Below are 24,144 nucleotides of genomic sequence, written 5' to 3'. Positions count from 1 at the left end.
ATATCCACAATGTAAAATCTGTATTTTATGATTTTGCTGTCCAATTAACCGCAGTTTTAATTGTCACATGATGCAGATTAGATGTGCAATGTGCAGTAAACAGAAAGAGATGAAGGTCGAAGGTCGTAATATAATATAATATAATAATATCACAATATAATGGAAATATATTGATTACTAAAGTCCTCCAATGATCCCCCCTTCCCAACCTGTTACGATACATTTCCCATAAACCTTAATTATACGGCAAACTGACTTTCTGGTGTGATTGACTGAACCTGATCAGTATGAAGTCATCCACTGTTAATGTGACTCATGTTTCCAGTTTTGTCTGACTGCTCCGTTCGGGAGCCAGGAATAAAGTTCGGCTCTTTAAATTTGTTGTTTGAGATGTTGGAGTCATCCGACTGGAAATGGAGCAACCTGAAATACCGAGAAAGTAAAAAGTGAGAGTCTTTTAACCGACTGCTGGGAAACGACAGAAGGTCAAACTGAACAAAATGTTGAAACGACTCGGAGCTCAAAGGTCCGTTTGTCAATAATTTGGAGCTTTTTCGTGTGAATCATGAGGTCGATGGATGCGCCGGCTTCAGTCAGAAGCTCCGCTCGCTGACCTTTTCACGAAGCCTTTAGAGGCGACGACGGTGAGTCAGTCGGTCCTCAGTCCCGTCTCTGGGAACTCTGGGAAGTTTAATGACGCATGCACGGGTTTACATTCATGTACATGTACAATGGAAAGAGACGTGAAGTGAAACAGAAAACAAAGACGTTGTTGCTCAATGTGAGAAAAGTTTCAGGCGTCTAGAGACAGAGAGAGTTAAAAAAAAACAAAAAAGAAACCCTCAGTGTTAATTACAGATGCCAGAACTGTGAACATCGCCTGAAATTATAGCAGCCCCCATCCAACCAACACCCAGCAGAGTAAAGAGTAAAGCAGCATTTAAAAAACAAAAGGAGAAGGAACAGATGTGATCTGTGCAGAGCTAAACGGGCTTCAGTGTGGTCGTCGCCCGGGGAAACGACTCCCATCGACTGTAAAGAATTTCTGCCTCCTCATCCATGACAGCTACACTGAATGTTAATGAGGCCTGAACTTAGATATATACTGCAGAAGAGCCTCGGGCTGTCACAGCGCTCTTTAATCACACACACACACACACACACACACACACACACACACACACACACATGCATAGAGAAGCGCCGTCTTTCAGCAACATACATTAACTTTTAAGCACTTATGGATTTGATGTTTCACACTCGACTGAACCAAGTTAGAAATTATCAACCAACTTTATGTTTTTTTTTTGGTATCTGTTGCTCTCTCATTATCAGAGAGCTAAGCCTGTCATTACTAATAGTTTAACTGCTACCTGTGAGACCACGTTTGAAAATCGTGGGAGTTCGAGCAACAAGTGAAAAGTGAAAAGTGCAAAGTGATGCTTCTGCTGCTGAAACAAGGAAACACACGACAAAAGAGCCACGACGGCTTCAAGTCGGTTTTATTTTTAACCCCTGTGTTTGTAATTTGGCAGCGAGTTCAGACGTTCAGGCTGCTGCAGCTCAGCACGAGAAAGACGAGAAAAAAAAACCTCAGTTAATATTAAAATATGATACAACAGTGAAATACACTGAGGCATGATGTGGAGCTAATAATGATAATAATATTAATAAGAAAGTGTTTACTCCGTGGTGCTAATGAGCAACACAACTAATAGAAAAACCCTGTAAAAATATAATTTACAATCATTTTCATAATTGAAGTCACAGCAGGGTTTGATTTAAAAACATTATGTTCATTATACTCTAGTGTCAAAAAACAAACAAACACTGATTGCAAATACATCCCATTAATATTTTGGCCTGGTGCTTGTTTTCCTCAGGCCCACATCCAACATGAAAACATGTCTGATGCTGCTTCCACATCTGGATCAGAGCCACAATCTGCCCAGATGTGGGCCGGACGTTTGATATGAAAACAAAACAGCAATTTATAAAAGATAGATAGATAGATAGATAGATAGATAGATAGATAGATAGATAGATAGATAGTAGCCTACTCTAAAAGTGATGTTGTAGTTGAATTGGTGCTGATTTGTATTTGTAAAAGTTGATTCTTGTGAATAATGGTGCATTCAGGGTCTTGTGTCTCTGGAGGAAATTTCCCAGTTCAAACTTTTCTTCTCGTGATTTTCCCTTTTTTCATTTTTCTAATTAACTTCAACAAATGTACAACCTGGAGCGAACTCACCTGTTGCTCTCTGTGCAGGAAATACATTAGTTACAAAGTGCAAAATACAAAATTGACTGACTTTATAAGACTTTCTGAAAGGAAATTTGGCATAAATAATACATTTAAAAAACACTTCAACATCTGGGTTGCCATAGTTACTGAATCCATCCAGTATATTGACACAGACAAACAGAAGAGGAAGTGATTTTAAAACTCTAAATATGAACACAGTCTTTCAGTGCTTTATTGTTTCATTCACCATAAAACCTCAACGTGATCCACTGAATATTGTTTAGACAGAAAATATTATATATTATATAATATTATATAACACACACACAGACTGAACAACGGGCGACGCTGCAGAAAGCTAACGACTGCACGTCACACATTAAACACATTAACTCGTTAACGAGGTGATTGATGGAGGTGATTGTGGAGAGAGACAAACGACATGCACTGACCCTCTACACACACACACACACACACACACTGTGAGGTTTGAATGAATCAGCTGCTCTCTCTCAGTCTGTGTGTTTTCATCTCTCTCTGTCATGGAGGGTGGACACGGACACACACGCACACTCAGCACTCAGGCTGTCAGCAGGTTTCTGATGTTTCTATAGACGGAGAGAAAAGTGGTTGAACCATCAAGAGAGGGAAGAATATACAGTCGCTCTATATGTGCTTTTCATTTGAATATTACAACGCTTCAGCTGCTTCAGTTTGATTCACTGGAAACTTTTCTGTTCTGTTCTGTTTGCAGTAGGATGTGTTCAGGGTCTAGATAGAAGTTTTGTGCCCAAAGTTGTCGTCGTTGTTGGACATCATTGCATTTCACCTTTATTTATTCAGGGGAGGTCAATTGATATACAATATACAATATACAATCAAAATCATAATCCACAATTACATACAGGCTGTAAAACATTTGATAGTAAGTTATTAAAGCTATCTAAAGAAATAAGATGATCCAGTTTCAGACGGCTTTGTAAATTATTCCACTTTTGAGGAGCATAGAACTGAAAGGCAGGGAAAGTCTTCCCTAATTCTGTCCCGATACTACACTGCAAAAACTGAAAATCTTTCCAAGAATATCTGTCTTATTTCTTGTCAAAATGTTTAATGTCTAGTCAAAACTCATCTCTTTCCACTTAAAATAAGACTCATCACCTAAAAGTTAACTTATTTTTAGATCATTTTCACTTGTTTCAAACAAATTTTCACTTGAAATAAGTAGAAAAATCTGCCAGTGAAAGCAAGTTTTTTTTGGTGCTTGTAATAAGGAAGAAAAACTTGCTCCACTATCAGATTTTTCTACTTATTTCAAGTGAAAATATGTTTGAAAGAAGTAAAAAGTGTCTAAAAACAAGCTACTTTTTATGTGATGAGTCTTATTTTAAAGGACAATTCCAGGCGAATTCAACTCTGGGGTGTATTTTCATATCATTTTAGGTCTAAAAGAATGAATCTGAAGCTTTTCAGTTTAATCGCTCCTGTTTTGCGGTAGTTGCGTCTGTCCCCGCATCGCTACGGCAGCAATGAATGGGAGTGGATGTAAGTTCCGCTGTTTAGGCTGTTTCCATCCCTCAAAGCCGCAATTTTTTTCCACAGACAGCGTCAGATGGCGACTCAAACATGCACCGAGAAGTTTATTTACTTCAACAAGCCGACATGTTTGTAAAACTAGATCTAATTCAAAGTCTCCCAGAGTCTCGCGCGAGCCCGAAGTTGCAGTGCTGGTGTATTCAGGCGCAGTCGGAGCTACCGCTTGAGTCATAAACACAGGAATATCAACTCTTTACTTGCTTGAAGTGTACATTTTTTTCCACAGACAGCGTCAGGTGGCTACTCAACCATGCGCCGAGAAGTTTTTTTTACTTGAAGCAAGTAAAGAGTTGATATTCCTGTGTTTATGACACAAACGGTAGCTTTTCCCACTGCACCTGAACACACCGCGCACGGCAACTGGGTCTCGCGCGAGACTCCGGGAGACTTTGAATTAGATCTAGTTTTACAAACATGCCGGCTTGCTTGAAGTAAATAAACTTCTCGGTGCATGTTTGAGTCGCCATCTGACGCTGTCTGTGGAAAAAAATTGCGGCTTTGAGGGCTGGAAACAGCCTAAACAGAGGAACTTACATCCACTCCCATTCATTGCTGCCGTGGCGATGCGGGGACAGATGCAACTACCGCAAAACAGGAGCGATTAAACTGAAAATCTTCAGATTCATTCTTTTAGACCTAAAATGATATGAAAATACACCCCAGAGTTGAATTCGCCTGGAATTGTCCTTCAAGTAGAATGAGATTTGTTTTGACTAGAAATGACATTTTCACTAGAAATAAGACAAATATTCTTGGTAAGATAGTTGAGTTTTTGCAGTGTACGTCACCACATTCACGCGCATCCCTTGGCTGCACACACAGAGAGGACCGCCCCTTCATGCCGTTCTCTCTCCTCATTGGATAAAGGTTGTAGGATACAAGGAAAGTTTTCTCCTCGGCTAACAGCAGAGCAGAGTGACTGACAGACCCGTGTTTCGGACCAGACACTATAGAAGTGATTGCTGTCGGAAGATACAACTATTTAAGACTTAGATTAACACAAATATTCCGCTTGCTTCTGCTTTAAAGGATGGCCATCCAACCTTGTTATAAAGAACACAATGATGGGTTGGGAACACATCTCCAGTAATAAAACGAAGAGCAGAATGAATGTGATACGGCTTCAAAGAAAACATGTGATTAGCCACAGAGTCCAGTAGTTTGGAGGATCTAAACATGTTCCCATGATGCGGGACCAGATGGGATGTTTTAATCCCTGCAGCATGTTCTGGGGTTTTCTTTTCTCTCTGGGGTCTCCACCCTGTTGGTTGGTTGGTTGGACCCACAAGATTAGAAAGAAAGAAGACATAGCTAAGTGTAGGCCAGGAGGAGAAATCCTTATCAGGTGTCCACCACCACCACCACCACTTCCATCCTCCGTCCTGGCCTCTTGTGTCTGCTGTCAGTTCCTAGTTCGTCCTGTCGTCCTCTCCGTTGTTCTCTTTATCTTTTATTGACTCTCCTCTCAGATCTGTGTCTTGTCCTGAAGTGGCAGATTAGTCTCTGCACATGAAAAGCGACGCGGTGTCAGAGCTTTCCCTCTCTCTCTCTGTCTCTCTGTGTATTTTCTCTTGTTCTGGGCGTCCGGAGAATTTATGTCATCTTGTCATTTATTGGGCTGTGGTGGGCGTCTCGGCTGTGTAATTATGAGGTCTGCTGCTCTTACGGGTTTATGTGCGTAGTGTGGTGAGACACTTCAAAAGAAAACAGATGCAGTGGAGAGCTAATTCAGTTCCCTCTGCACCTAAAATACACGACATGTCGGTGAGACCTGGTAACAGGAAAAGTGCTGAAGTGGAACAGGACAAATGTTAAAACTAACAAACTCAGTCCAGGTGAAAGGGACGGAAACCAACTTAAAATACTTTTAGAAACATCAAATATGAAACATTTTAGGATGAGACACAGGGAAAAGTCTTAATTTTATTGCATAATTGTTTCAAAATGTTGGAGCATGATCAAGTTTTTGTTCTTATTTAACTTAAACCTAAATGTTTGCCGCCGTGCAGGTGAGTCTGAAGCAAGATTAAATGTTTATTAGTTTATTATAGATCCACATTAGTCGCTTCCTCAGCAGCGACTATTCTTCCTGGGGTCCACAGTTACAATATTAAAAATGTACAAAAGTTCATTATACTCAATCTGTAAATATTTAACAAAGTCAATTATCCTGAACCAAGCGAGCCAAATGGATCATGCATGAAAAAAGCAACAACAACCACAAACAACACACCAAACTAAACTTGGAAGAAAAATAAGAAAAATATGAATGAATAAAAAATAATAAGCAAAAGGAAATAAATGAAGCAACTCATAACTAATAATTAGATGCAGTCCAAAAAATCTCTTTCTGTTTTACATAAAATGGCGTCATGATGTTAAAATCCTTAATATTATTGGACATATTCACCTTTATGTGTCTCTTTGGTCGCCGGGCCGTGCAGCCATCTTGCTGCTGTATTAGGTGCATTCTGGGAAAGATAACAGGTTAAAGAGGTTTACGCTGGTCGTTACGTGACTTAACCCATTAGACGCTGGTTTGGTGGCGGAGCCTCAGTGATGATGAGACGCGTCGACAGGTCACTTCCTGCTTCATTTAGACACAACAAAGCCTGAAGGAGAAGACGACATGTCCGTCAGCGCGTTGCACCGAGCTCACACCTGTAGAGACCGACAGCAGCTTCATGACCTCCAGCAGGAACATGAGTAGTGTGACGTGTCGACTTGTTATCGTATCCACCGTTTTTACCCGACACCTCCTCGTCCTCCTCTTCCTCCTCCTTCATCATCAGCTGATGTGGGTTCAGACCAGTTCAGGTCTCATAACTGTAATTCAGCTGCAGCTTTACTTCTTACTTCTTATAAACTGAAGATCTTTGATGAGTTCATGGTGTGTAGTTGAGTTCCTGACAAATTTGACACATTTTGGCCAGCTGTTTTAAAGGGATACTTCACCCATAATCGATAATTTACCAATTTTCTACTCACCGTCATGCCAAGGAAGGGTTTGGAGAACTTACTGAGTCATTAAAACGCTTTAGGAGTTCCAGGGGGGGTCCGGCTGGCAACGGGTTTTCATATAATGGCGGCGGATAGAGTTTATTTTTGAATCGTCCAAAACACACACTTATGAAACATCCAGATAACTCCATACAGCTCGTCTGTACTGACCCAAGTGTCCTGAAGCCGCCACATGGAAAAGTTGTTCAGAAAAAATGAATGTGATCTCTGTTTTTAGCCTTGTTGTAGCAGTAGCTCCAGTGGCTGTGCGAGATTTGCTGCGAGATGTAGAAAATTGGTCGATTTTGGGTGAAGTAAAACAAGAAAATCGTCCCAATAATAACAAAAAGAAGAAATCTCTTTCTTCAAGTTGAGATGTCTTATTTCTAACATGATGTTAATAAGTGAGACAGAACGTGGTAACATGTAATGATTCCAGTCTGCTGTGAACTTCCAGGTGAAGTGAAAGATGCTGTGAACGTCAGAGATGATGTAAAGTGTGTGTGTGTGTGTGTGTCGTGTGTTAAAGCTGAGATTCCTGATGAATCTGCAGCAGCGGCTCGTTTCACACACACTTCCTGCCAGTGCTGCAGTCACACTGCTCCAAACTGGAACCAGTTCACACACCACATACGTTGTAATACACTCACCAAGCAACAGTTAAACACTATACAGATCCCTGCGGAGGGTTTTAACTTTATTTGCATGTTGTGTTGTGGCTTCAAAATGTGTTTGTTTGTTGCCGTTCGGTTTTTTTTTTTTCCGTTTTAACAAGTCGCGGCTTCGCTGAGAGAATCTCTGACCACAGGACGCTCCTACTGCGAGCTGAGTGTGCGTCAGTGCTGCACCAGAGACCAGAGACCAGAGACCGACTCCCAATGAGCCAAATCCACACATCGACAGACCGAGTCAAATAAAACGTTTAAATCCAGATCGTTTTAGTCTGCGTCACTTCACTGGGTTCAAGCAATAAATCAATCAATCAATAAATCAGACTTTTCCTACAAACAAGGCAACACCAGTAAAGTAATAAGTAATAACAACAGCGACAAGACGGTAAAACAGGAGCTCAGGAAACACCGGAGACTGGAAATTAAAGATAACGACCGAGTGATAAAGATAAATAAAAATCTAAAATAGAAGAGCTGCAGTAAAAGAAATAAAAGGAAGGGCATTGAAATATGGAATAAAAATGTAGAGATAAAGTAATTTTAGGGACGACGGATGCAAAATTAGCCGCCTGGCTATAATCCGGCACATTTACAGAAGTATTTATTTTTAATTATACTAATGTTCATTAATATACACTGTCCCTACTCAAAAAAAAAAAAAAGTAATGTAAAATGTTAATAAAATGATGAAAGTCCAGCACCATGATATTGTTTAACTTCACTGTGTAACATACAGCTATTACAAACCTACTGTATGGGACTTATTCATAAATAAACAGCTGTATAATGAAACTCTGACACTGACACGTCTGTTGTTTCCTCAGGGACGGAAAGGAGACCCGGGACCTGCTGGAGCTCCAGGTGCAGCGGTGAGTTCACTTTCATTATTTATTTCTATCTCAGGCTGCAGGACGTTAGAGCTCTGCAATAATCATGTGTATCAATACAGATTATTGGAGGCTGATTGACTTGAGCCGAGTGTTTTCAGCTGCAGACGAACTCCTGCAGCAGGCGGCCAGTCTGCAATAAGACGCTCTGTAAAGATTAGAGGGGAAGAATAATCAGGGAACAAACACGAGAGCTGCGATTCATTGCTGCGTTTACACACTGTTGCGTGCTAGTAAAACTCCCTGCAAACACACACGCACACACACACACACTTCACATTCAGTTACACACTTTGTTTCTCTTTACATTTCTCATCTGTGCAGAAGAAAGTGACCGAACCCTCTTCGACCAACAGTGTTTCCCATACGTTATAATACAGGTGTAATTGACGATCCTGTTGATTTATCCTTTCATCCTGACGGTTAAAGGTCGTGACACGTTCACATCGCATCACATGAGTTATGGAGTCTGAGATCTGCGGGCACTTTACCGCTCATGCAGAGAAAGGCAGAGGGCTGAGTCGCTCTGAGTAACATGCAGAGAGGCGCTAATGGCTTTCTCAACTCGTCTCAGGGCAGAAAGGAAAAGTTGAAACATCTTCATCTCTGCTGGATTTGATTTTTCAAATCTCTTGCTTTTCGAATTCCTAAATTTCACAAAAGTACAATCGACTTTTAAAATCGAAACTCTGCTACATTTGTACCTTAAAGGGATAGTTCAACATGTTGCCATTGCCATAATCCCTATAGTCATAGCAGTAGGTTTGTTACCTTTAATTGTCGGTGCAAGCTGTTTTTAGAACGGCGGAGCAGAGCCGTGAGCTGCTCAGAGCTACGCTACGGAGGCTGATGGGATTTCTTGGTTTCCCTCATCAAACTCAAGTTGTGACCTGCACATTCACCACGCTATGAGATAATAACACAACGTTACCACACAGAGTTGTTTTAGAGGGAAATACATGCAAAACCACTGATGTGCGTTGCCTTCAGGGACAGTTTTTCATCAAGCAGTCTCTGCATTTCCCTCTAAAACAACTCTGTGTGGTAACGTTGTGTTATTATCTCATAGCGTGGTGAATGTGCAGGTCACAACTTGTCCACCAGAGCGTTGTGGAGTTGTTGGATTGTGTATTTGATGAGTTTGATGAGGGAAACCAAGAAATCCCATAATGAGCCTCCGTAGCGTAGCTCTGAGCAGCTCACGGCTCTGCTCCGCCGTTCTAAAAATAGCTTGCACCAACAATTAAAGGTAACGAACCTACTGTACTGCTAAGACTATATAGGGATTATGGCAATGGGCCAATTTGCAAAAATGTTGAACTATTCCTTTAAAAGGTTAAAAAGTCACTGCGTCAAAAATCAAACACCTTTTCTTTTTCTACATTGAGAGCAGATTGAACTTTCCGTCCTGTTGCAGTAAGTAGAGACTTCACTATGGAGCCGTTGTCGTCGTTGTCGTCATGAAAATGTTAAAGCAGACACACGAGCGAAGCTGTGATGTGTTTCTGTGCAGCTCAGTGGGAACAGAAATAGATGAGATATAAATTGACTTTGACAAGATAATGGCCTCGACATGAGCGCTTCAGTTTTCCTGTAGGTTAAAAAAAAGAAGCTTTTTTCTATCAGACAGAGAACAGACTGGAATAAAAACCCCCGGGTTTATTTTTCACTGTAAAGAGTCTCTGAGCTAAAAGCATCACGGCTGCTGCTGAGCAGACTCATCACTGTCACACCCCACCACCACCACACGGCCACACTTACACTTTACACCACTCCACATACATCTGAGCTGCAGAACAAAAGAAAACTGTGAATGCAGGTTTTAAACAATGCTCGCATGTAATGAGTGTGGGTTTTGCAGAGCAACTCTGCAGAAACTGTCCTGCATCTCACTTTCAATTTATTTACAGAGCACTTTTCAATTCACACACACATACACACACACATGCGTACTCATGCAGAATTAAAAACACTAGAGAAGGGATCAAAATAAATATAATTTTTTTTGAAAGGCCAAAGAAATAAGTAAATAACTATTTGGGTCAAACGATATAAAACATAGCATAAAATAATAAAGAATAAATAAGGGTATAGATAAAAAGAGGAGGGAATGCAATTGGTAAAACTGTATGGATTAAAAATCTAGAAATGATCAACAATTAAATTTAACTATTCACCGCAAGAGAAGGAATTTAAAAAAAGACAACACAATAAATAGTATCAATAATCTAAAAATTTGGTTTAAAGTCAGACTATAAAGGTTCAAAAATGTCCACATCCTCTGCCGTCCCAAGTCTTTATTGGCATGACATTGTCAAAACAATTTTGCCAAAGTGTCAATATTCAAAAACAAAATAGATTATAAAAAACCAAAAACAATAGAATAAAATAGAAAGCATGGAGAACATGGAGCATTAGTTACTGATAACAACAGTCCTCCCTCTCTCCCAATGATAAGCCTGGGAGTCTCTCTGAGATCGAGGAACTCTGGAAGTATTTTAACTAGTTTTGTAAATACTTATTTCTAATATTTTGATCTAGATTGCACTGTTTGTTAAAGGTCACATATGTTTCCATGTTGCATCTCTAAGTCTGAGCAGTTCAGTTTAACCTGGACGACGTCTCATGCTCATCAACGTCCTAACAAAGAGTCTGGACAGTGGACACTTAGCGTCCTCTTGCCTCCTGCAGATGCGTCCGTCTTTTCCTCGGCCATGAAGCCTCCACCTGGTGGAGCCCAAACCTTTTCTCAGAACGTTCAAACCACACCGACAGATGTGAGTTGGTCACTTCACTTCACCAGAGACCTTTTAGTTTTAGTAGAGTTGGTTGCAGCTGCTTCCTGTGTTTCTTACTAAATCTGCTCTCTCTGATCTGAGGAAACACAAACTCACGCACAGCGACCGAGCATCAGGACCCGACGACGTGTGAGCTGAGCTCGTCTCAACCAACTGGAACAAACTTGATTTTTTTTCCTTTTAACCAAAGATTCAACTTCGTGCAAACGGAAAAAATATTTCTCATGCACCGATAAAAATCTGTGTCGGTTTAATGAGGCTGTAACATCAGAGCACAGATACAGCGTTGCTATAAACAACCAAGAAAATCAGTTATGCTCCTCAAACACTTTTCCAAAAACATCTTCACTTCTGTTCCTCCTTCGTTTGCTCCGTCTGTCATCCCACCCTCCTGCCTCAGACTGGAGGTATTATGACCACGTGTCGATAAAACCAGGATCACGTATCTTCACCCGCTCGCTGCCGTGCTGAGAGATGGATGAGTAAGACGGATGCCACGATGCAGGACGATGCAGGACCCGCTTCTTCTCCTCCTCTTAATGTGTTTGTGAATTTTTCCCTCATTTAAATATTTGTGCTCGCCCTCATCGTTCGCTCCTGGATGCATCTCATCTTTCATCTTCCTTCCTTCCTTCGTTCCTTCCTTCCTCGGCCGCTGTGTGACGGATCATTTTAATTGAATTCAAACATTTTTTTTATTTTATTTTTTTATCTGACACTGAAATATGACATCGACTAAATCAAAAGAAGCTCCCCGGATTCTCTTTCTGATGCCGAACAGCCTCAGTGTTGTTTCCAAAGTAAAGCCACCATGTCAGACACCTGCTGATATCCAGATCCATCAGATTTACTCTAAACCCCGGGGATTACACTTTACAAGTTTACTTTATCACACACACACACACACACACACACACACATAGAGTCACACACACACACTTATCTGCAGAGGAATCATCAGTGCAGGTTCACGTCGTCTGAATCTAAAGCGCTTTGATCCTCCTCTATGATCCATTTGTGTTTGCATAACAGGTGGAGAGTCGATGCTTCAACAGAGCCGAAGCCTTTAACCACTCATAAATCACCGGCTCACAGCTGACAGATAAAGCACGGCCTGACAAGACGCTGCATAATGTAACACCCCCCTCTTCACATTCACATTCACATTTACCGCAGAGGGTTAGGAGGATGTTGTCTGAGTGTCAGTACTCACTCTGTTTCTATGAAGCCAGCTGAACGAGGCCACTTTGTCTGTCTGTCCTCTGTTCGGTGCTGCACCGTTGATTTATCAGAGCTGGAAACATCTGGAAGCTGTGACTGGAAACGAGTGATGAAGTGATGAAGTGATGAAGTGAGACGGAACCAGAACAGTAAAAGTTGTGGGCTGTAAAAACCAGAACAATTAGCTGGATGTCTTTAAGACTGTGGAGGAAACTCAGAGGAGCCCAGGGAGAATCCACTCTCTCATTCAATGGGTTTTCTTTATTTATTTGTATTACTTTCTACATTGTAGATTCAAACTGAAGACATCAAAACTATGAAGGAACACATGTGGAGTTATGTAGTAAAGACAAAAGTGTTAATTAAAGGTCCAGTGTGTAATATTTATCAAGGTTTATTGGCAAAATCTGAATCTACTCCCCATGAATATATTAGTATGAGTGTATAATCGCTATAAAATGAAATTTGTTTCATTTTCGTAGCCTTATAATTCTTCTTTAATATATTTAACACAGGTCTTGCTTTAGAGAGTGTCGCCATCTTGCGTCGCCATGTTTGTATGGCAGCCCGAATGGAAAATCCAGCCAATCAGAGAGCGAGTTTCAAGAGTTTTACGTTCATAAATAAACCAATGAAGATGAAGGAGGAGGAGGAGGAAACAGCAGACATATCGTAAATGGTTTAGATCTTCACCTCATCGCTCCATGCTCCTGAAATACTCCCAGTCGTCACAGTCGTAGGAAACAAGTTTTTTCGTCCTTGGAGGCCACCGTCACTTTGCCGATTGGAGGGGCTTCTAGAATCTGAACGCTCAACGTTACGGTTTTCCCCCCAATTTTACACACTGGACCTTTAAAACCAAAGTGTTCTCTGTCAGCTGACCTGAACCAGCTGAGATGGTTTGGGATGAGTTGGAGCAGAGTGAAGGTCAAACAGCAACAAGGTCTCAGCTCCTCTGGGAACTCCTTCAACACTGTGTTTACTAAGTAATTCCTGATGTGTTCCTTCATAGTTTGATGTCTTCAGTTTGAATCTACGATGTGGAAAGTATAAAGAAAAAACATTGAATGAGAAGGTGTGTCCAGACTTTTGACTGGTAACACAACATGACGTCACCTTGTCCTCTTGTCTCCGTGTCTCTGCAGGGTGACCAGGGGTCGCCAGGCGATGTGGGGCCAACGGGACCTCCGGTAAAAACCCTGAGCCGAGAGAAACTAGTCTGAAACTAGATGTTGGCGACCAGGAATCAAACCTTCATCATTGTTGTTTTTCTCTTCTGTGTTCCTCAGGGGGAGGCGGGGTCACCTGGGCCTCAGGGGACCGCTGGAGTAAAGGTAACGCTGTCTTTAACGCTCTTTGACCTCGCTGTGTTTAGCTCCAGTCTAAAAACCTCAGTGACCGTCATGGCTGCACATACAGAACCTGAATGTGACTTTGTTGAACACATCGTTTAGTTTTTTACGTGCACCATCAGGCAGCACGTTGGTGTGGATTGTAAAGAGCAGAAGATTAAACTTATTTCTCGAGCCAGTGAAGCATGAATCAGGACGGGAACATCGAGCTCCACTTTAGAGACCGCGGGGGTTTGATTCCCACGGTGTTTGCAGTTTGCAGGCCGGGTAGTAAAGCCGAGCTGAGGTTTGTATTTTAGATTGGGTTGGAGACGGCCGGGACGCTACAGATGATATAACAGCGCCATTAGCCGCCGCCGCTCTGGATGAGAGATCTGCTGTTTTTCATGCAGCAACATGTGTGAAATTTGTTCACCAGCGCTGCGTCTGCAGAATTCAATGAGTTAAGAGTCAAATTCATAGGGAAGGTTTACGACGATGCACCTTTTGCTGCACAGTCGAGTGTATTTTGGAACATCTGCAGACAGTTTTGTACTTGAACGTGCTCAAACGTCCTACAAACGTAGACGCAGACCTCCACTCTGCTGCTGGCAGGTGAAAAGACGAAGAAGCGACTGGTGGCTGGAAACGTGGAGATAACAAATCAAGTCTGCAGCCTCTTCTGCAGTGACAGGAGATGAAGCACTGAGGGGGAAAATGAAGTGAAGAAAGTTAGCGATGTAGTTAGTTTACCTACAGAGTAACAGGCTCCGTCTGCGACCGAGCTCCTAATGAATGAACATCATTAATTTGCCTCAGTACACTGCAAAAATTCAAAATCTTACCAAGAATATTTGTCTTATTTCTAGTCAAAATAAATCTAATTATACTATACTAATTATACTTAAAATAAGACTCATCACATAAAAAGCAGCTTGTTTTTAGACACTTTTAAATTTTTTCAAGCAAATTTTCCACTTTAAATAAGTAGAAAAATCTGACAGTGGAGCAAGTTTTTCTTCCTTATTACAAGCACAAAAAACCTGCTTTCACTGGCAGATTTTTCTACTTATTTCAATTGAAAATTAGTTTGAAACAAGTGAAATTATCTAAAAACAAGTTAATTTTTTGGTGATGAGTCTTATTTTAAGTGGGAAGAGATTAGTTTTGACTGGAAATGAGACATTTTGACAAGAAACAAGACAAATATTCTTGGAAAGATTTTCAGTTTTTGCAGTGTATGAGCCCATTTGATTTATTTAGCAGTGACATTAAGGTGCTGATTGGTCGTTAGCTTACAGACAAATTTGGTTGAGTGGGTGTTCAAACAGAGAGGACACACACACACACACACACACACCCTGATGAGAGGGCACAGAGCCAGGTGGAGGATGGAGATGGACACTCTGGTCACAGCTCTGCCGCCATCTGGTGGTTCAGAGGAGGAAGTGCAGATACTGATCAGTGAAAGCATCAATTTGCATCATGTGCTCTAGTGTTTTTATTAAATAATTCACGGTCATTTATCAACATATAAAGTGTTTAGTATCTGATCTCTGTTCTGATCCAACATATGCAGTTAAATTTGAACTGAACAGATGCATAAAATTAGATTTTACATGTGAAAATGTGTTTTTCAATCTCAGACTGCATCCGGTTCAGTGTTAAAGGCCGGAGTCGCCTTCACACGACCACCAGCTCTTCATCTTCATATTCGTTTAGTCTTCATCCTCCTCTTTCTATTCTTGGCAGTAGAAAGGAGACCGGCTATGACGTTATGCCTGCAGTGGGCCTCTGACTTATGTGACACACACACACACACACACACACACACACATCCACACACACACAGAGTCAAGAGGAGGAGGAGGAGGGAAGGAGGTAGTGTGTGAGCCACCCTTTGTATCTAGGCAACCACGTACAATCGTGTGGTAATAAATATAGATGGAAGTAAAACTGCCATCTGACCGAACCGACACTGATGATGATGATCACATGAGACATTTTAATCATTAAAATTCTGTTGATATCGAATATTTTTAATTATCTAAACATGTCTAAACACACCGTAATGAAAATGTCAAAGCTTTGATTGAAAGTTTAACCTGAAGCTGCGTCATGTTTGAAGACAAAGTGTCTCTTTATCACATCCATGGATCATCAGGTTGAAGTTTACAGAAAATGAATGAATGAAGAGCACATTTAAAAACAACAAATGTTGGTCAAAGTGCTTTTTATGTTCAAAACAAGAGCAATAATGACAAAAGAATATAAAAAGAGAGAGAAAACAACATTTAAAAACAGCAGGAGAAATAAAATAAAAGTATTTCTACTATGTCGAATCAAATGCTACGGAAAAGAGATTGGTTTTTCGAAAATACTAATGGAGAGTGAAGAATAAACTGTTTGTGGCAAATTACTCCACAGTTTTGAACCAGAAACTAAAAAGTCTCTGTCAGTGTCACCTCTGCTGCTTCTCTAAACTCAGCAGCCGTCATTTTATTTTGAAAATCCTCCTTCACCTGTGTGGCTCATCATGCTGCTATGTGATGAAGATGTGATGTCAAAACATCCCAGCAGCACTTTTTGTCTTTTATCTCTTCACTGCGTTTGAGTGTCTTTCTCCTGACATCGTGTTTCACCTTTGTGCTGCTCACTCACAAATATTTATGGGTCGTTCACATTTTAGAATTGGGATGGATTTGTAGTCGTATATAGAAGCTGAATCAACAAATGCACACACAGGACTGAATTCAGCTTTTATGCTCTGGCTTTTTTCTTTTTTCTGTATTTTTTTTTATTGACAGAAAGCTGACATTGACTGTGCTGGCGGATTTATTTATTTGTGTGTGTTTTCTTTCTGTGGTGAAAGCATGTGGGAAGATGAGAGTGGCTAACGCACGGCTTCAAGCTGGGCTCTTGATGGAGCAGCAGAACGCTTTGTTGAATATGCAAACATGCTGTGTGTGTCTGTGTGTGTTTGCAAGAGTGTGCAAATGTGGACATGCATGAGATTGTGTGTGTGTGTGTGTGTGAGTGTGTGGGAGGGAGGGAGAGTGCGTGTGTGGACCTGAGCCATCTCATTTCTCCCTCGGTGCCTCCTGACCAAGCCGTCATGCACTCTGTCACATCCAGCCCACAGCGCTGTGTCTGTCTCTTTCATCTCATTCTCTCTCTCTCTTCTTTTCCTTCTCTCTCGTTTCCTTCCTCTCCTCTCCTCTCTTCTCCTCTCCTCTCCTCTTTCTCCAATATCTCTCTCTGTCCAGGGAATCCAGGGGCCCCGGGGGCCGCCCGGAGAGATCGGCCAAGATGGTCCCAAGGTCTGTGCGTTGAACGTTATAATTAGTTATTATGCTAATGGCCTGCTGCTTCTCCCCCGGCCGCGCGGCTATTTTCAGCCCGTTATGATGTTGTACCCTCCCTCCCTGTTCTCTTGATGCTCCCGTGGAGAGAAGTGCATTCTGGGAGGGGAGTCAACATGTTTTTTTTTTTGAGTCAAACTGTACAGTAGGTGTTTCTGAATACGCCATGAAAGCCATTCAGCATGTGAATCTTTCTTTCTTTTTTTTTTAAAGCCCCAGTATGTAACTTATTTGGCTTTTTATGATCAAAAATCAAACATGTCTTTCATAAATCCGTATTTCACTGAAGTGGAATCACAGCCGCATACAAATGAAAGCTTTCTGGTTCCTTAGAATGAGTTGTTACAAGTCGTTACAAATACTAAAAAACTGTCACCACTGTGTAGTGTGAGGAAGGACGGAGGCACTGGTGTTGCATTCAGGTGCAGTCAGGCAGACGGCCGTCGGCAAACCAACCGGATGTCATTTTACTACACCAGAGAAAGACGGAAAAACAATACCACATCACCATGACAACATATTCTCACGCCTGTATTGTTTTGCCTCGTGCTGGCGGACCACTTGTTTACATAGACGCTTGTTTATCCTGTTACATGCAGCGTCTGTTGTCTGTCTGACGTCTGCCCCATTTCACGTGAATGCAACATCAAGAATACGTTCAGATATGCAACCGCACCGCTAGATGGGGGGAATTCCTACACATTATAGCTTTAACTTTATTGTGAGATACAAGACAAACAACATAACAGACATACAGCAATGGATACACAAAGTGTGCACAAGGTGTGCGTGTGTGTGTGTAATTCAAGTGTAGTGTGGTGATCGTAATAGTGCAGTAAAAGTAAAGAAAGAAATCAAAGAATTATGATGGTAACATTGGTCATAATAGTAACAGTATTAAGGATAGCAGTTGTGATAGCATTAGCTAGGCAGCAAACATAACATAACTCATAATAGCGCTAATAACAGTAATACAGTAAAAAATAGGAACAATAAGAACAAAGGATGAAAGAAGGAAGAGGTGAATGTGAATCTTTCTCTTTCACAGAATTAGTTTGTTTTTTTTTAAATCGTTTATGCAAACTGAGTTTTTTTATTATATTCATAAATTAGAGGGGGTTTTGTTAGAGATTGAAGAGCTGCTCCACTGATTTGTCCCTGCGCTGCTGCAGAACTGGTGATAATCAACGCACCAGAGACCGTGATGTTCTGACTTTAACACCAAAGAAATGACATTAAAGTGACCTTTATGTGTAAAAAAAAAAGTGGCCCTTAAAGGCTGCTGCTGCTGCTGCTGCTCCTCTTCCTCTTCCTCTTCCTCTTCCTCTGCTCCCAGAGACGAGCACAAGGGGGCACTAGGACAGATTCATACTTCCCTGACCTTGAAACGCACATTTCCTCGTCCCTTTGGAGTGTGTAGAGCAGAGAGGGAGCGGCAGCAGCAGCAGAGAAGATGAAGATGAGGGTTTCATGCATCTGAAGGTGAAAAAAAACGCTCTCTGAGACGTTAGTGCCTGTTGATTCCATCAGTCGGTAATCTCTCTTATAAACACATAACAACCAACCTGGGTCGTCAATTCATTGACTCAGTGAATTTTGGAGGAATTTAATTGAAATTTAAAATGTAAAATTTGCTCTTTGTAAATGCCAGTGAAGCGGTTTTGCACCGAGCTAAAGCTGTATCCACACCTGATTCTTTATTTCATTTTTTTTGAACACCTGTAGGGAAACGTCCCTGTCGGCTGATTAAATTCCCACAGACGCCCGAAGGCTGCGAGTTCCATCTGCAGCTAATTGCAGATGAAAACACACACACAACACAATGCCCTCACACACACACAAACAAACACACACACCTCTATGAGATTGTGAAAAATTATTAACAAATGTCAAGCTGCTGCAGAATAAACCACACAAAACCTCTGAGCCTTTGTGTGCGAATGGACTCGACACCTTGTTTACACAAGTCGACTGTCGACATTTACACAACAGTCAGTCAGTCTCACTGCAGAACCACAAACACACCGCTACACAGGGAGCGGCCGATTCCTAAAAAAAAACAAGATTATAACAGTTGTAGAAATGTGAACAAGCAGCTGCGGACAGACGGCGGCATCAGGGGTCACACGAGGTCATCGCTGCTGCTGCGTGATCTGAATATTTGACTCTGTGTGCAGGTTTTTTTTACCCAGGATGCTCGATGCTGACACACACTTCCTGTTTCGACAGAGTCCAGGTTGATAGTTGTTGATTTAATCAGCTTAAAGAAATGAGTCGATGTAACTTCTACTGAGAAGCAACAAGACGTGAGGAGGGAGTAAAGAAGCGAATCACTAAACTGTGAATATCTAGTGCTTGTAGCTCCTCAAATCCTGCAGATACTGCACTTAAAGTCTGTTTATGCCGTTTCAGTGGTAAATATAGTTTTTACTGTCTACTCTACATTAATCTGACAGCTACTATTTTTATATTGCATTAAAAATATACTGCATATGGAGCTTATAAGTATGATAGCTTATTATACTGCACAGACAATGAGATATAATCGGCGCTTGTCAAGATATTGATGAGTCATTAAGGAAATTCCATATATCTACATTGTATAATAGAGAAAATGTACTTTACTTTTACATTTTAATTAAATTTGTTGATAATACTTAAAGGGATGTGCACTTTTTACTGCACTAATGCTATTGTAGCCCTGCAAAAGTCTTTTATTGTGTGTTGTCTTATCAACTTGCATGATAAAAAATGAAAATATAGCGCCGCTGCTCCCGAAGCCATTGTTGTGATGTGCTACTGTGATAGGGCTGTTTAACAGGAGGGGGGGGGACCAATAATGTGACTGGCTGAGAGGATAATGATTAATCATCACATACTGTGATTTATATTCCTCTTCACTCCACCTCCTTTGTTGCACGGCGTGCTGCAGCCGTATGAATGCAAAACAGCAGCTGCACTCAGATTTGGCCTCAACGACCCGTATGCTGCTCTCTGTGATTGGTAAATTTAGCCCTGAGATGTGTTTTTTTTTTATTTTTTATCAGAGGATATCGACTCAGGAGTGCATGTTGTTGTCAACAGGTGCTGCCAGACTAATGTGCTGTCTGTGTTTTATTCAGGGGAAGTGTGGAGATGCAGGGTCTGCTGGTTCTGTGGGTCCACCGGGCCAGAAGGTGAGTGGATCAGAGCGTTGCCTTCACTTCACCTTCATTTTCTGCTTTGCCTCCATCTATTATTTATTTTTTATGTTTTGCCTTGGTGTCTTTTTTTTATTTATTCTGACAGATATTTACATCATAACCTGCAGTCGTTAAGTGAATGTCAAAGTAAAACAACAGTAAAAAAAAAAAGGCTTAAAGTCAAATAACTCCCTCACTACATGAAATACCCACGTATCTGTGCGATAATTAAGAGGTAAAAGATTATGACATGAAAAGCCGTTGCCAACTCTGACAGAGCCTGATATTTATTCATACACAGATTACAAAGAATCAGTCGTTGCTCAGAGGATGTGATCATATTTAACATCCCTCTGCTATTTATTTAACCAATATGTTTCCCCGCAGGGCCTCTTCATGGTGTGTTACAGAGAGCAGCCCATAATACCCACTTCATCACAGTGTCATGTCAGTTTTCTAGTGAGAAGAGGCCAGATTTTTAAGCTTTTAAAGGGCACAACACGACATCAACACAATATAAAGTTAATGTTACATTAGCAGTTAAAATTGTTGGCTACATGAAATACTGTAACATTATAAAAACAACAGTAAAATTTAAGAATTATATGAATATTTAAAAACTTCAGATGCAGCCCAGAAACTGTAAAAGTTTCCTTTCCTGCTTTAATATTCATTTATAACTTCTCCTAATTTTACTGTTTCACAAACACTGCAGCAGCAGCAGCAGCAGATGAGATCATGTTGAGCATTTTGTCCACAGATGATGAGGCTGTTACAACTTTTGCTGCTTGTTGCTACATGGCTACCATTAGCATTAGCAGCTGTTTACATACCAGTCTAGTCATAGATCAACCATCATTCCTTTATCTCATTGGTTTTACATCTATTTATGTCACTTCTTTTCTACTACTGAAGTTAGCATGCTAACCAGCTAGCCCAGCCTAATTGGCTCTTTCATCATTTTCCGATACCGAGTCACTACAGCGTCCAGTCCACCCCGAAGAAGTAGCTGCTCACACTTCGTATTACAACCTCTTGTACCATAAACGCAACAACGGCTAAGTAAACATCTGGTTGGCCTAATGCTAACGTTAGTCACCACAGTGGCTAAGTAAACAGATTACTGAGCTACAACAATAGCTGTGCCATAATTCAGCGGAGCAGCCTTCGGAGGCCGATTAGGTTACAAGGCCTATTTAAACAGCAAGTAGGCTAATGCTAACTCTATTAAATCACCAAATGAATACAGAACATAATTCAACATAATAAAAAGTGGTTAAAACTGGCTAGAAGTAGAGTAAAGTAAAACTTTATTCATCCCCGCAAAGAAATTCAAATGGAAGCTCTTCACAAAAAAGCCACACTTCCAATTCATCCCAAGTGAGCACAAACTAACACCGAGCATAGACAGCACAAGGACATACCACAGAATAAGTTAGAATAAAATAAAGTGCAAATGTAGAGTTTAAAATGAATTAAAATGAATGGCCCCCAATGCGTGCAAACATGGTTTAACCAAGGCGGTGGCCAAAATCACCCAGGCAGCCCGCCTTTACCTTATATAGACATATAGCTGATAGGTCAACAGTTGTCAGTGCCCATTAGCTACCTGCCAACGTAGCGGGTAATTGAGTGTTAAAGGGATAATTCACCCAAAATTGAAATTTCACTCATTATCTACTCCCCCTCATGTGGACTAAGGGCTGGGAGAAGTTTCAGAGTCCTCCGTGGCTTCTCTGAGTTACAGGGGGTCTCGGCGTAGCAGTGCATGTCCATATAACGGTTGCAAATGGATACCAACTGTCTTCGTAACAAAAAGACACACCAAAAAAACATCCAAATACCTCCATGCTGCCCGTATGTAATGTCCGTCTTGTATTGAAGCCCGGAAATGCGAAATTGTCCTGAAAAAAAGTCTATTTTTCAAGCTTGTTTGTAGCGGAAACTCCTCTTCCCAGTTTGTCCAAATTTGACGAACCAGGAAGAGGAGCTTCGAGAAGCTTCCGCTACAAAACAAGCTTGAAATATAGACTTATTTAATTTTTTCGGGACAATTTCGCATTTCGGGGCTTCAATACAAGATGGACATTACATATGAGCAGCATGGAGGTATTTGGATGTTTTTTGGTGTGTCTTTTTGTTACGAAGACAGTTGGTATCCATATTCAAATTTCAATTTTGGGTGAACTATCCCCTTAATTTCATGCCCTGGCTGGTTCCAGGTACTTTTTTGGATGCAGTGCACCTTTATTCTGATCAAATCAAGGAGGGTTAACAGAGTTAGTGAGGTCACATGACTCTGCTGTGATTGAGGTTCTCCCCCAGCAGCAGCCGTCTCTTGTCAATAGCATGTGTAAGCTATTTGCACATGTATTCCCAGGTGCTCGCGCGTCTGCACGGCCGCCCACATGAAAGTAGCTCTATGTGTTTGGAGAGAGAATTCAACATGGTGGTGGGATTAGTGGGGGCACCGCTAATTCCCCCCCGAGGGATCAGGATGAGATCAGGGTGACAGCTTTTTGCCTTTTTCCTTCCTTTCCTTTTCTAAAACCAACCTCGCTCCCTGACTGTCTCCTTTCAAAGGCAGACACTTGTGTGTTTCTGCAGTGCGAATCCTCCCGATGACTGACAGCTACACTTTTAATGCCACTTGTTTGTTAAGCGCCGTGTTTCCGAGCAATTACGCCCGCAAATGTCAACCATTGTGATGTTAAAAACGACTCCGAGTTGTCTCCACCGTGCTACTTAATTATAGGTAACCTTGGTTATGTGCCTGTACCGTCCTTCAAAAGCTGATGCCACTAAAGTGTTTTTTTTTTTTTGGAGGTGATGGTTTGATGGAGGAGTGCTTGAAAAGTTTTTCACTCCAGCGTCTTTTTATAATCCATATTTATTCATCCTTGATTACTGGCTAAGAACATTTCTCTTCTTTTTCACAGTAGCAGCAGCAGCAGTGGGGAATTATTGCAGGGGATTGAATTGCTAGTCACACACATACACACCTGAAAACTGCTCGAGGTTTTATTTTTGACCACCTTTTAAATATTTTATCTCGGCGCTCTTTTTTATCTGCGAGATGAAGATGCTGCCTGGGTGGATTCCAGACAAAGACATGATGGATGCAGAGGTTTTTCTATCCAGTGCGAAATAATTGGTGCATGGATACCACTAATCCTGTCAAGCTTTGCTTTAAAACCTCTTCTTCTTTTCCATTTGCATTGATTCCCAAAGATCAATAACCTTTCACCTTCCCAGGGCTCGGCGGGGGAGCCAGGTGTTCCCGGGCTGCCAGGAGGGATGGGACTTCCAGGATTCAAAGGTCACTGGGTAAGGAATGCCTTTAAAGGAACAAATGCTGATTACAGCAAGTGAAATAAACGAGTTGCATCATTTTGTTTTCACTAAATGAAGTCTATATTTGGCTGCAGAGGCGCCACTTTATGAATGATTTATAGCCTCACTTGTCAGGAGCTTACATGATTTACATGTTGTACTGTGGAACTGTTGACAGCTTAACTTTATACATACTTGTTAATGCATTATTCATTTTTAGCTTAGATGACATGATTAATTTTAATGACGCTGAAGGTTGTCCTTCACACTTCAAAAGCAAGCACACGCAGGCACACAAACACACTACAAACAATCCTAATCCTGATCTGTCTGTTTAACACACTGAGCTTTGTTTTCCATACACTATACTGTCAACAGGACACTGATGCCATTTCTTTTCTCTTTTTTTTTTGCGTGCTTGCATTAATTCCTCAAACAGTGTTTTTTGTTTACTTGGATGTTTGACTGTCAGCGTGAAGACGAGCTGCGAGTTGGACACGATTTAATGTTCAGTGTTG

At 41.2% G+C, this 24,144-nt stretch overlaps 1 protein-coding gene across 1 annotated transcript in view; it reads left to right on the top strand.

Annotated features, from left to right (window-relative positions):
- Positions 1 to 24,144, top strand: part of LOC146966194 (uncharacterized) — a 69,852-nt gene that overhangs the window by 26,603 nt on the left and 19,105 nt on the right. Inside the window, exons 19-24 of the mRNA XM_085763990.1 lie at positions 8,337 to 8,381; positions 13,564 to 13,608; positions 13,708 to 13,752; positions 17,016 to 17,069; positions 20,234 to 20,287; positions 23,549 to 23,620. Of these exons, the coding sequence (XP_085620116.1) occupies positions 8,337 to 8,381; positions 13,564 to 13,608; positions 13,708 to 13,752; positions 17,016 to 17,069; positions 20,234 to 20,287; positions 23,549 to 23,620 (315 nt within the window). The remainder of the gene's footprint in view (positions 1 to 8,336; positions 8,382 to 13,563; positions 13,609 to 13,707; positions 13,753 to 17,015; positions 17,070 to 20,233; positions 20,288 to 23,548; positions 23,621 to 24,144) is intronic.

The sequence above is a fragment of the Trachurus japonicus genome, chromosome 20 (assembly GCF_045865225.1).
Source record: "Trachurus japonicus isolate A0001 chromosome 20, Traja_1.0".
NCBI classification, from domain to species: domain Eukaryota; kingdom Metazoa; phylum Chordata; class Actinopteri; order Carangiformes; family Carangidae; genus Trachurus; species Trachurus japonicus.
This window is presented reverse-complemented; position numbering and strand designations above follow the sequence as displayed.